At 43.0% G+C, this 12,069-nt stretch overlaps 2 protein-coding genes across 2 annotated transcripts in view; one reads left to right on the forward strand and one right to left on the reverse strand.

The window, feature by feature from the left end:
• Positions 1-1,964: 1,964 nt before the first annotated feature.
• On the forward strand, positions 1,965-8,807 carry SIAH1 (siah E3 ubiquitin protein ligase 1). The gene is made up of 2 exons (XM_039721535.1): positions 1,965-2,170; positions 5,199-8,807. Exons 1-2 carry the CDS (start codon positions 2,080-2,082, stop codon positions 6,047-6,049), a joined length of 942 nt encoding a protein of 313 aa, XP_039577469.1. The 5' UTR covers positions 1,965-2,079; the 3' UTR covers positions 6,050-8,807.
• A 916-nt stretch (positions 8,808-9,723) lies between these two features.
• LONP2 (lon peptidase 2, peroxisomal) overlaps positions 9,724-12,069 on the reverse strand; it is a 37,803-nt gene continuing 35,457 nt past the window's right edge. The window contains exon 15 of the mRNA XM_039721534.1: positions 9,724-11,214. Within this exon, the coding sequence (XP_039577468.1) occupies positions 10,993-11,214 (222 nt within the window). The 3' untranslated portion in view covers positions 9,724-10,992. The remainder of the gene's footprint in view (positions 11,215-12,069) is intronic.

The raw sequence follows: 12,069 nt of genomic DNA on the forward strand, positions 1-12,069 counted from the left end.
GGGGTGCACATGTTTGTCCAGGCCTGTATTGGATCCTAACCACGCCAGGCCCTTGGGTCCAAAATCTCCCGAGAGATGGGAAAGAGAAAGTGATATACTGCAAAAGGCAAAGCCTTAGGCCCTAAAATGTCTTTGAAATAAATAAAATTAAAAATACTAGTTTCTTCAAAAATATTGGCAAGCTTTTCTTTGCTATGTTTTATGTTTAATGAGTATTTTCAACCTTTCATTTAACTTTTGGGTTTTGGCATTCTTTGGCTTGTGTTACATCTTGAAAAAAGTAACTTGTCAGTGTTTTTCACAACTTCATCCTATTCTCATTTCCAGTGCTCTCTTAACAGTACTGTGTGTAAAAAAGTCTTATTCTGAAATATGATTGTACTGTTGAAGAAGATGAAAGATTTTCTATGACTTTGTTGGTGGCTGTTATGCATTAAGAGTGCATTTTGAATGGAAGTTCCTGAACTGAGTTAGTTTTGAAATGTTATAGAAAAAAATATGTTGTTGCATCACATACAGACAATTGTGATAAATAATTTTTTCTGTCCTTTTATTACTCTTATATGAGACTTTTTCCCTTCCAACCATTAAGAAGACTATACAGAACTTTTGTGTGTTTTTTGTTCCTCAAACTAATGTTCAGTTACCCTTTCAAAAGCAAACTAAAATGCTAAACTCAAGTCTAATCTATTTGATATGGGTGAGGATATGAGAGAAGATGAACTGTTTGATATGAGAGAAGTGGATGATGCTAAGTTGAATTTGTCAGAGGTGCCCTGTATTGCAGTGAAGGACAAATGTGATTTTTAGAATGTGTCTGGAGCTAACACCTTGGTAAGGTGAGAAGCTGGAAGAGCATCAGTCTAGTCCTGTTACTGTTGATAATTTCCTGGCGCATGAGGCACACGATCTTTTTCAACTCCTTCAAGCTGCATTCTGTGCACCTGCGCCTCAGCAGAGCTTTTTGCCCAGTGGTTTGGTTGTGCTTCCACTCCCACAGGATTCAGGTTCTGTGTCCGGTCCCGAAGGCTGTGTCCCCGAGGCGCCGTGCAGCCAGCCCAGCAGCGGGCAGCAGCTGCTGTGTCCCGGCGGCTGTGCTCGGGGACACTGCCGCACGAGGTGGCCTAGGGCATGTTTCACACACCTCACAACGCGCTCTTAGTTCCTCAAAAGCTGATCCTGTGCGGTTTTCCTTCAGCTTTTCTGTTCTGCTTGTAAACTTTCTTGACTCTTACCTGGTGGGATGCTGTGTATTGCAGGTTTGGGGGTGAGACTGAAGGAAGCCTTGTATGGAGTGGGCAGGTTTTCTTTGTAGCAATCGGGCATTATTTGCATCTTTACAGTGCTGATACAAGTCTTCTTGAAAAGGACTTGGATTTCAAATACTAGGAAAGCATTTTGAAAGATAATTATCTTTACTCAGATTTTGTAGCCTTACTTTTTATGTGAGCACAACAGTTTATCTCAGTGTGTTTGTTCTGTTGCCTCCACTGAAACTGGTTGCTCCATGATCTTACCATCATTACATCAGTGCTCCATAATGTCTGAGCTTTTCTGAGCAAAGTGTGCATCACGCAAGGGTGTTGGCTTGGCTCCAACTGCTTTATTCTTTTACCTGTTCTAATTGTTTTAATAATCCAAGTAGATAATCAAACACACCACATTGTTTTAGTTCTGTTGGTCATCTCTTTTCCTTGAGATTTTATTTTTGCTTAATTGAATAATATTTATACAAATGGAGAAAATTTCTGTTGAATAGGACTTTACAGATCCACAGTGAAAAATGCTCATCTGAGGAATATCCTTGAGATAGAAGGAAGTGATTTTCATGTCTTAGCAGAGTTGTGAATGGAAGCTGCAGCTTTTTCAAAGCAGATATTTCGGGGGAAGCGGAGGGCGTTCTCCGTGCGCACGTGCGAGGCACGGCCGGGCCCCGGGGACGCGTGGGGCGGCCGGGCCGGATCCCGGGGCCATGGTGGGGCCGGGCCGGATGCCGGGGCTTTCGCCGCGGTCACCGCCCGGCCCGCGGCCCGAGCCCGCCTGTGCTGCGCGGACACGCCATGAGCTGCTCCGCGCCCCATGACGGGCAGATCCGCCTCCAGCGGGCCGTATTCCTGGAAGGGCGTCTGGTCTGCGTGCTTGCCGGGGAGTAAAACCTGCAAGGGGAAAGGTAGCGCCGTTTAAATTGCCTTTGCGCAGTATTTAAAGCTGGGCTTGTAGGAGCTGTTAAGTTGTGTCTCCCGGGAGGTCTCGGTAGCCTGTGCATGTCACCTTTCCCAGAACAGTGTCGAGAATGCTTTTAGCAACAGGTCGGTGCGTTCTAGATGTTACCAGGAACAGCTTGTCTTGATTTAGAGCTAGGAAATGTTAAGATGCGTTCTCCCTTTTTCACTCTTACTGTTGGATAATTTTTTTTAATATGTACAGCCTTTTTGGTAATTGGAATTAAAGGAACTAATACTCTTGAAAATGACACCTTAGTGATCCTTAGTTTGTCGCTGTTGCTTAGAAACTTGTTCTTAATGTGTGCAAATAAAGATAATGAAATAGCAAATATTGCATAAAAGTGTTTTTACCTGTAGTAAGGGGTTTGTAACAAAATATCTGTAAACTTTATGTCCAGTTCTGTAGTTGTTTTTCCTTGGTTTGTAAATGCATGGTTTTCATAGTTTGGTGGGTTAAATGTATTCCACTGTTAAAACTTCTGCTTGTGATTAACTTGTAACTTTTGAGATAACCATTAAAGATGTATTATTCATCTTTGTGTTAACAAGAGTGATGAAAACGTAGGCTTTGGGCAGGTTTAGGCTTGGTAAATTACAGTTTATAGCCTAATGCAGTGTCTTTCCTGCATGCTAATCCCAGTGGTCTGGTTCAGAGATTCCTCCTGGTTTCCAGTCCCTCTCCTGTGGGTGTTGTGGAAGGTATGTGAAGGCTGCTCACACAGGAGTGCTGGTAGCACACTTCTGTTCTCCTGTGCTTCCCTGCCTTAGAAAGCTCAAGTGGGAAGTGCATCCGTGCACAAGGTCTTTCACAAAGTTTGTAGGTTGCTTCATTTAACTGTTGCATGGCTCAGCAAGGTGTAATTAAAGACAGCAGAGCTCACCCAGCTTGTCAGGCTGCCCAGGGAACTGGTCTGACAGTGGTTTTCACCAGCGTTATCTGCAGGGTATGGAGGATCCTTGGATCAGGATGTACAGGGTCAGGTGAGAGGAAGCACACACAGACTTTTCTGAAATATGTGTGTTTGCAGTATTTGAAGGGAAACACTTGCAGAATTTTACATATGAATATGTTTGTTATTTGTAAGCTCTTCCCAAGCGAACGGCGTGATCAGCGTTGGTTCTCCCATGTCCAGTGGTTTGTTGTGGAGCACAGAACTGCAGGGTGCCCCCACCTGCAGCTGGGACACAGAGCAGGGCAGCTGGCAGAGGCCTTGCTGCTCCAGCGCCCTCGCTGGTGCAGCATCACTTCCCCAGGACACATGCTTGATTTGTCACAGACATCCTAAACTTCTCGTCTAAGCTGGAATGCTTCATAGTGGGAAGATTCAGCCAAAAGACACCAACATTCTTGTCATATCTCTACAGGATCAGTTATGGCCCAGCACTGAAAACTGCTGCATGGGTGTTTTTCCCAAGGTATTTCTAGACCACCAAGACTGAGATGGAGGAAGAGTTTGGTGGGTTAGGAGGATGCTGCCAGTGCGACTTGTGAGACTCATAAAAGCAGTGTCTGAGAATCGTATCTTAGGCCCTCTTACTTTTCTAGCTCTGGGGAGAGGTACTTCTGTAGAGGAATTTGGACTTGTCTGTCTCTCATTACTTTTTAAATGTCAAGGACTAAGTAGTTTTGCAAGTAGGAATCTCTTAGTTCTCTGCTTTGTGCCCTGAACAGTGCATGTCTTGCAAAAGCATGCACAGTATGCTGCTCTGAGCTGTCTGGTCCAAGTATGAGTAAGTTTGTGGGTGAAATGATGCTAAATATGGGAAGCTTGCCTATTGCCTAATATTCCCATGTCAAATAGCAGGGAGATTAAAGATGAGGTTTATTTTGAGAGCTTTATACGTACGTGACAGATCCAGAGCTGGTTGTACTCGCAGAGAGGCACTTAGGGTGGCTGAGAATTGTGCTGTGTAACAGAAGCCAATTTTGGATAGCATTTTATTTAACTGCCCTTTACCTACAAAGGTATGGTTTATTTTTTCAAAACTGTGTTTATTTTTTTCAGATAGTGCTAGTAATTTCTTTTCCATAGGAAGGAGGAGAGTTAGGAGTGCAGGAAAACAAAACGTGTTAAGAAATATGGTTGGTACTTGTTCCACATCTGTGGAATGCTCAGGCAAGCTGTTTGGTCAGACAGCTGTCACCTTTGTCTGGGGACATTGGAGAGGACAGAACTTCAGTGGGAGCTCCACTGATCATAGAACTTCATCAAGAGGGACTGAAAATGTCTTGAGTATTTACATGGTACAATGAATTCTCAAATTTGACAAGTGAAGTTTGAATTTCTAGTCTTATTTGGGAAATCAAAGTAATTGCTTTTTTTTTTTTTTTTCCTGGTATCCTTACAAATGGTTTCGTTAAGGAAGCTGAAGCAGTGGCTGTGCTTTACAAGCCATGGGCCTCAGTAGCACAGTAATGAAAATGAAGAGTCACTGTCCTATCCTGGGAAAAAAGCAGGGTAGTAATTGTCTGAGCTGTGTTTTTCAACTTTTATAAAATAAATCACACTGTAATAATGATTACTGAGAAGGTCACATCCAGAAGATAGTTTTTTCATGAAAAATGCCTCGTTTCTCATACACAGCAGCTTAGAATTGTTCCATACACAGAGTTGATACACACAGGTGATCTGGGTGAAGCATTTCATAAACGCAATATTAAAAAAACCAACAACAACAAATGTCTTACTTTTAGCATGTTTTTACTCCCCTCCCTTGCAGCTTCCAGTAGGTAAATGCCACTTTAGAACAATGAGCAGAACTTCTTCACTTGCTCAGTTTCCATGTCAGGCGAGTGTCTGTGCCGTATGTGTACAACTGATCTGCACATACCATATATGCAGTTTGTACTGCATGGGGGGGTTTGCTTTCATTTGTATCTCACTGCCTCTTGAAGCTTCTTTGTGAGTCAGGAATTCTGTCTGCATGGCAGTGAAGTGTGCAGATCTGAATTGTCTGTTTGTTCTGTTGCAGAAATGAGCCGTCAGACCGCTACAGCCCTACCCACAGGTACCTCCAAGTGCACGCCATCGCAGAGGGTGCCCGCGCTGACGGGCACCACAGCTTCCAACAATGACTTGGCCAGCCTCTTCGAGTGTCCCGTGTGCTTTGACTATGTGCTGCCACCCATCCTGCAGTGTCAGAGTGGCCATCTGGTCTGTAGCAACTGTCGCCCCAAACTCACGTGCTGCCCCACCTGCCGAGGCCCGCTGGGCTCCATCCGTAACCTGGCCATGGAGAAAGTTGCCAATTCCGTACTCTTCCCGTGTAAATACGCCTCCTCCGGCTGCGAGATAACTTTGCCACACACAGAAAAAGCAGACCACGAGGAGCTGTGTGAGTTTAGGCCTTACTCCTGTCCCTGTCCCGGTGCTTCGTGTAAATGGCAAGGCTCCCTGGATGCTGTAATGCCACACCTGATGCATCAGCATAAGTCAATTACAACGCTGCAGGGAGAAGATATAGTGTTCCTGGCCACGGACATTAATCTTCCTGGTGCTGTTGACTGGGTTATGATGCAGTCTTGTTTTGGCTTTCATTTCATGCTAGTGTTGGAGAAACAGGAAAAGTATGATGGTCACCAGCAGTTCTTTGCAATTGTACAGCTGATAGGAACACGCAAGCAGGCAGAAAACTTTGCTTATCGACTCGAGCTAAACGGGCATAGGCGGCGATTGACTTGGGAAGCAACTCCTCGATCCATTCATGAGGGAATTGCAACAGCCATTATGAATAGTGACTGTCTAGTCTTTGACACCAGCATTGCACAGCTCTTTGCAGAAAATGGCAATTTAGGCATCAACGTAACTATATCCATGTGTTGAAATGGCAATCAAACCTCTTCAGGCCAGTGTTTAAAACCGTTGCATTTAATTTAGCAGAAATAGGGTAACCATCTTTGACTGTCAGACAAATTATTTGGTAGATGGAGGGTAGACATAAATGAAGGTAAATAAAAGGAAAGGCTGTTAAATTACAGGAAGCAGTTGCATGTAGTAACTAATATATTTAAAATAAGTCAACAGTAAACCACTGAAAATATATATACACCCAAAATGGGCATCTTTTGTATTAAGAATTGATTCTACAGGAAATGTTGTAAAATAATTCTAAAACTTGTTTGTAGATTGATTGTACTGTTGAAAAGGATACTGTTTCGTGTTTTTGTTTGTGTTTTTTTCCTCCCCCTTTGACTGACAAGCCATGTTGAGCGGTCTGGTCTCTGGCCGCTGCTTCCCCTCCTCCTCCCCACCCCCCTTTGTAAGTCACTACATAGTATTGCTGCTGTTTGTGTATATTTTTTGTGTATTTGCTAATTTTTATTAACTTCTAGTTTTTCATTAAATAAATATGACTTTCTTTTCTGTAATTCAGGTTTTTCTCTTTTTTGTATCTTTTTAAGATTAATTACAGGTGTCATCTTTTGATATGCATAATTGCTATGGTAAAACTTATATTTCTGTATGTTTGGTAAATTTTGTCTCTTTCCAGTAGTCAATTCATTGGTGATACTGTTCTTAATTGAGCTATTTGTGAATGTACTGAACTCGAAAGGAGTGCTTATGTTCAAAGATGTGTCAGGAAAGACAGCTCCTTTAAAAACAGGTCTAGATGTTGTTGTACTTTGAGTTATCTTCTAAAAAAATGAAACAATTATTAAGAACTTTCCAAATTTAAAAAAAATAGCAATTCACATTTCAAATTTAGAGATGCTTAGAAAATTGATTGCATCCTTGTATTTGTCGGTTTGCAGTACAAAGGAATACTGTATTACACAATATTTGTAATTATAAAAGCAGACCATTTGTCTAAAAAAAAAAAGGCAGTCAGAGTGAGATGTTTTCAGTCTTTTTATATTTGTCATTAAAAGATTACCTGGCAAATGAAAAAAACACAGCCAACTTCTGCTTTTTGCTTTAGCTCAAAGTTTGACACATTGATGCTCTTGCTCAGTTTCTTGTCTTCATGTCTTTTGGTTGTTACTAAAGCAACTGTCTGGAACTGACTTTTGTATCTCATTTTGGTGACATGATCCACATGACAATGCAGATAAATCTCTTCCAGGTGTGACTGACCAGCCCTAAAGGCTTTGGAAGGATACTGGGCTTTATGCAGACTGCCTGTATGTGCAAACCTGAACCACGAATGTAAACGGGATTTGTGTTACAAACAGACACAGACAGGAGCAGGGAGAGCTGTTCCACCTCAGCAGGAAGGAAACTTTGTCAAAGGGAGTGCTAGCGGACGTGTCGGGGAGCTGGTCTGGCTGTTGGCTACTTTTGTAACACATTAAAATACAGTTTATTTACTGTGCACTGTCTTAACTTTCTTATCAGAAGTTGATCTGTTAGGACAACTCTTGTTACTATTTTTGATGCATGATGAGGTAAGTAGTTCCACAGGTAAGGAACATAAAATCCATGGGTTGGATTAATAAAATACAGAAATAGTTGGCTTCATGTAGTAAAGTTTCACTCTGAAAGTTTGATACTTAAGACTGTTTGAACTGTGCACAGATGTAATTTAAAAGATGTACTGGTACCTTGTGACAGTAGATAAATGCTTCCAAAACTCCTGCAATCTAGCATTTTTTTCTTTTTGAATATACAGCCAACTGTTTGCAGTTTTCTAAATTCAGTAATTATTCTCACCTAATTAAGCTTGTCTGTATTTACCTCCAGTTTGTCTTTAACAGAAAGTTGGCTAAATACTCCTTTAGAGGAGCCCCATCTCCCTTGCCTCCCCAGTGCCTGCCTGGCTGAGCTGAGGGAATGTGGGGGAGAACGTGTGTGAGCTGAGAGGCCAGGGCTGAGCAGGGCTGGCCACTGCTGCTGTGGCTGGGAGGGTGCAGCTGGGGCTGTGTCCCCAGGAGCACTGTCACCCTGAACCCTCGTGCTGAGCTGCAGTGGTTTCATTGAGGTGCAGTGGGCTGAAGTCAGGGCTGTGCTCTGCAAGGGCCTTCAGGAAAGGCCTTGGCAGTGAGCTGCAGAGCTGTGCTCAGACAGGTTGGTTCATGTTTCAGAGGACAAGAGCTATAGCATAACTACTGTATGCTGACTTACTGTAATGTAAATTGGTATTGCTCCATTTGGTGTTAAATAATTGTATAAAACCTTTAATATCCATCGTCAGATGGAATTATGAAATTACCCTTGGGCCCAGATCCTCAACAGTATTAAAAGCTTAAAGAGTGTGAGGATCTGGTAAGTCAACCTACACTGTTCTATATGAAAAAAGGAACCATACTAGAAGTCTGTACAGTTTACTACCTTATCTAAAATAAATGGTGTATTAAAGCCTGGCATTGTCGTAACATTAGCTATTTATTTTAGAAAGTGCTGTTTTACTTTGCTGTATTGGGAGGAGTATTCAAATTTGTCTTTAAAAGATGAAACACAGTAGATCTTGCATTTGTCTGCTAGCACTACCTCCATGGTTTTTCATTGCCCTTTAAAAAAAAAAAAAAGGCCTTAAAATGTTTTGACAAATGTGGATGTAAATATTTTGATTCTGTTGTGACAGTTCCTGCTAGTTCTTGTTTGCAGTAGTGGTTTAAAATTAAAGCAGGTGAATGGTTTTGTATTGCTGCCTGTCCTGTTGTTTTATCCAGAATCTTTTCCAAGCTGCTGTGATTCAAGCAGGAATTGTTCTAGTGGGATAGTTACTATCTGTAGCAGTTTAGAGTGTGGATAGAGGAAAGGAGCTGCCACTGCTTTTACTTTTGATAAGCTTCAGCACTTTTGGGGTATTTTTCTGAGGGACACAAGCTGAATCTCTGCTCCATCCAACTGTTCCTAAGCAGATATCCCAGGGGATTGTCACCCCTTCAGAAGTTCTGCACTGCTCTGGCTCACTGCTGCACTGCATTACTGGGCTTAGTGGAAGCAGAACAAAAGGCACTGAAGTGTGGCTGCAGTGTCTGCTGTGATGGGTAATGCTTGTGTTTGTTCAGAAAAATCTCAGTTCAGTAACAACCTCAGCTCTGGCAGCAGGGACAGGAGAGGTGGCACTAAATGCCTGGCATCATCTTCAGAGTGCCATTAAACCCCTCACCTTCAGGTGGAGTCCATGGGGACAAGACTTGGGAATTGGAGTGATTCTTTTAACTTTCTGGGCAGCAGGGCCCTGTTTTGCCATGCTAGAATTTTTTTTTTTTTTTTAGTAGTCCTTTTTCTCTTCTAAAAAATGCAGATTTGTTTTGTCCCTGTGTAAACAGACTGTGCTGGAATTCCGAGCATGTCAGTGCTCTCACAGTGCAGAGCAGTGCAGGATTGTTTCTCATCTGTTTGGTAAAGGATTTTTCCCTCCTGGTTTGATCAAAAGCAAAGCAGCAGCACAGAGTTACCAGGCTGGGGTTTTACCCAGGGGGAAGTTTCTTTGCACTTCCCTACACATTTCTCATGAGGCAGAACATGTTCTGGGACTGGGGCTGTTGTCTGTACTCTCAGAACATGTGAGTGACTAAGTGCAGCTCTTAAAATAGTGACACAGAAGCAGGTTTTGTTTTTATCATTTTATTAGATTAAGTCTTTTGTCAAAGTTGTAAAATCTTTTGTAAAATAGGTGTTGAAATTCCCACTGAATTGATTACAATCAGTGCTGTTATATTCCAGGTAAATCAGCTTTGTTATCTACAAAAATGAAAGCAAAGCAAACTCTTTACTTTTGATTTTTAGGCAGCTTCTGGAACAGGCTGTTGTGACTGGTACAGTTTGTGTTTCATAAGCACTTTGGGGTTTGTTTCAGAACCAGTGAGCAAGAGAAGGATGTAACAACACCCAGGATTTGCTCGTGGGGCTCACCCTGGAATAAACAGTGCCAAGGGCCCCGATCACACCTGGAGCACAGTTCTCACTGAGCTTCAAGGGGAGATCGAGACAAAGCTAGCAAAGAACAGGGAGGCTGCCAGACTTCTTGAACCTTACATTATTCACACTGAATAAAGATTCAGAATTTTCTTGGCATTGTTCAAATGGATTTAATTTCCATAGGTGAACCTCCAAGCATCAGCGTCCCTGAACCAAGTGGGTTTGTAGTGGGTGGGAATGCAGGACATGCACTCTGCCCCTCCAAACCATCCCTGGGTTTTTTCATTAAGGCCTCATGCACACTCCACCCCCTGCTGCTGCAGGGACAGCTGTGCCAGATGGGAACTGATGTGTTCTCTCCCTTCCTACACAACAATTCCTACATGTCAGTTCTGGCATTGCTTCCTGCATTTGAAAAATAGAACAAACTAGAACCAAGTGCTAAAAGAACTTAACTTCATTTATTAGCCCATAGTGCTTCTCTTCAGATGCCTTAAGCATTTTTTTTTAGATTTCACAAACCTTATTTTCCCCAGATACTGCTGCTCCTTAGCACATCATTATTCATTATTATTACAGATATTTTGTAAATAAGTAAACTTGCACTAAATCAGTTTGCTTTTTGTAACAACCCCACCTATGGCCCTCTCCTGCTGTACATTATTCCCTCTAAGGCTATGAGCAGCTGCTGCCATGTACACACCTAGGTGCCAGACAGGCTAAGGAATTCTTTCTCATGCTCAAATCCATCAGGAAATGAGATTCAAGATTCTTTGCTGATAAAGAGCAGCAAATGCCCCTAAAGTGCAGTTTCAGGTTGTGAACTGCAGCAGCATCTTCCTTTTGATGGCACTGACACCCCCATTCAAACCCATTTAGCTCATAGCTGTACCTGATACCTAAACGTAGCTGAAAGAGATCAAAACTATGGAATTGGAGAAGGAAGCGAGGCTGTGTGCCTACAGTTTGCTGTTCAAGTGCTCCAGGCTGGCCGTGGCTGCGAAGCCGCCGTCGAAGGCGGCGTTCAGCACCTGGTCCAGGCAGGCGGCCAGCACGAAGGTCAGGTCCTGCCGCACGTGCGCCGCGATCTCCTCCAGATCCTTCTCGTTCCTCTGAGGAATGATGACTCTCTTCAGGCCAGCTCGGTGTGCTGCCAGCACTTTGTCTTTGATTCCCCCAACCTGGGGAGGAGAAGAGATAGATTAGTTCATTATTTTTATACATGTAACAAAATAGTTATTGTAACATCACGTCAGGAGTTAAATTTTGAGGAAAGGTTCTGCCTCATTCATTTAGGAAAGCAATTAAAAATGCAGTCAGTTGTAGCCCATCATGTGCTTAATGAGGGAAATATATTAATATGCTACAGTATTCATTCTGTAACAGCTAATAATGAGAGAAAAATTAATTTAGGAGTGCAGGTACAAGAGAGTCAATAGTGGAAAAGTCACTGCTTTTCAGGAATTTCTTTAACAAAAGTGGCCTTCGCTCTGTTTTTTTTATATCACGTGCTGAAATCCTAAACCTGCATCAGAACAGATTTTCAGATAAAGGCAGTGTTAGATTTAGGGGGAAAAGAGTCCTAAAGCAGCAATATCCCATGAAAAATAACTTGAGCTGTACAACAAAATATGCACAGCAAAGCAAACCTGTGCTCCAGGAGTGGAGAGGCACTGCTCCACTGAGACCATCTTAGAGCAGAAACTTGTAATTTTACAGTGCTTGAGAGGAGAGGAAGGGCCTGTGTTACAGTACAAAGGGCAAACCCTGGCTGCTGTGACAGGGGCAGAGTGACCCGTGATCCCCACGTGACCGGGCACTGCTGCACACTCAGCAGCAAGGGCAGCCCCTGGCACAGCCCTGCCAATGCAGCCCCTGGTAACAGCAAGATTGCAGACTGCCTCGGGGGAGGAGGAAAATGTGGTTTAATATTCACAGGTACCTTATCTCTGCACACAGCTTCAGCAGCAGGCACAGTCAGGGCAGGCTGGCTGCAGGGCTCAGCTGGCTCCCACCAGAGGCACTGCAGAACCCTG

This window comes from Passer montanus, unplaced genomic scaffold, assembly GCF_014805655.1.
Source record: "Passer montanus isolate IOZ18808 unplaced genomic scaffold, ASM1480565v1 scaffold45, whole genome shotgun sequence".
In the NCBI taxonomy this organism is placed as follows: domain Eukaryota; kingdom Metazoa; phylum Chordata; class Aves; order Passeriformes; family Passeridae; genus Passer; species Passer montanus.

What these genes read in the sequence shown, in the direction of transcription:
- SIAH1 (XM_039721535.1), top strand. Translation starts at nt 2,080, where the DNA reads ATGACGGGCAGATCCGCCTCCAGCGGGCCGTATTCCTGGAAGGGCGTC. An exon ending in TAAAACCTGCAAGGGGAAAG is followed by an intron (nt 2,171 to 5,198) that starts GTAGCGCCGTTT and finishes GTTCTGTTGCAG; the next exon opens with AAATGAGCCGTCAGACCGCT.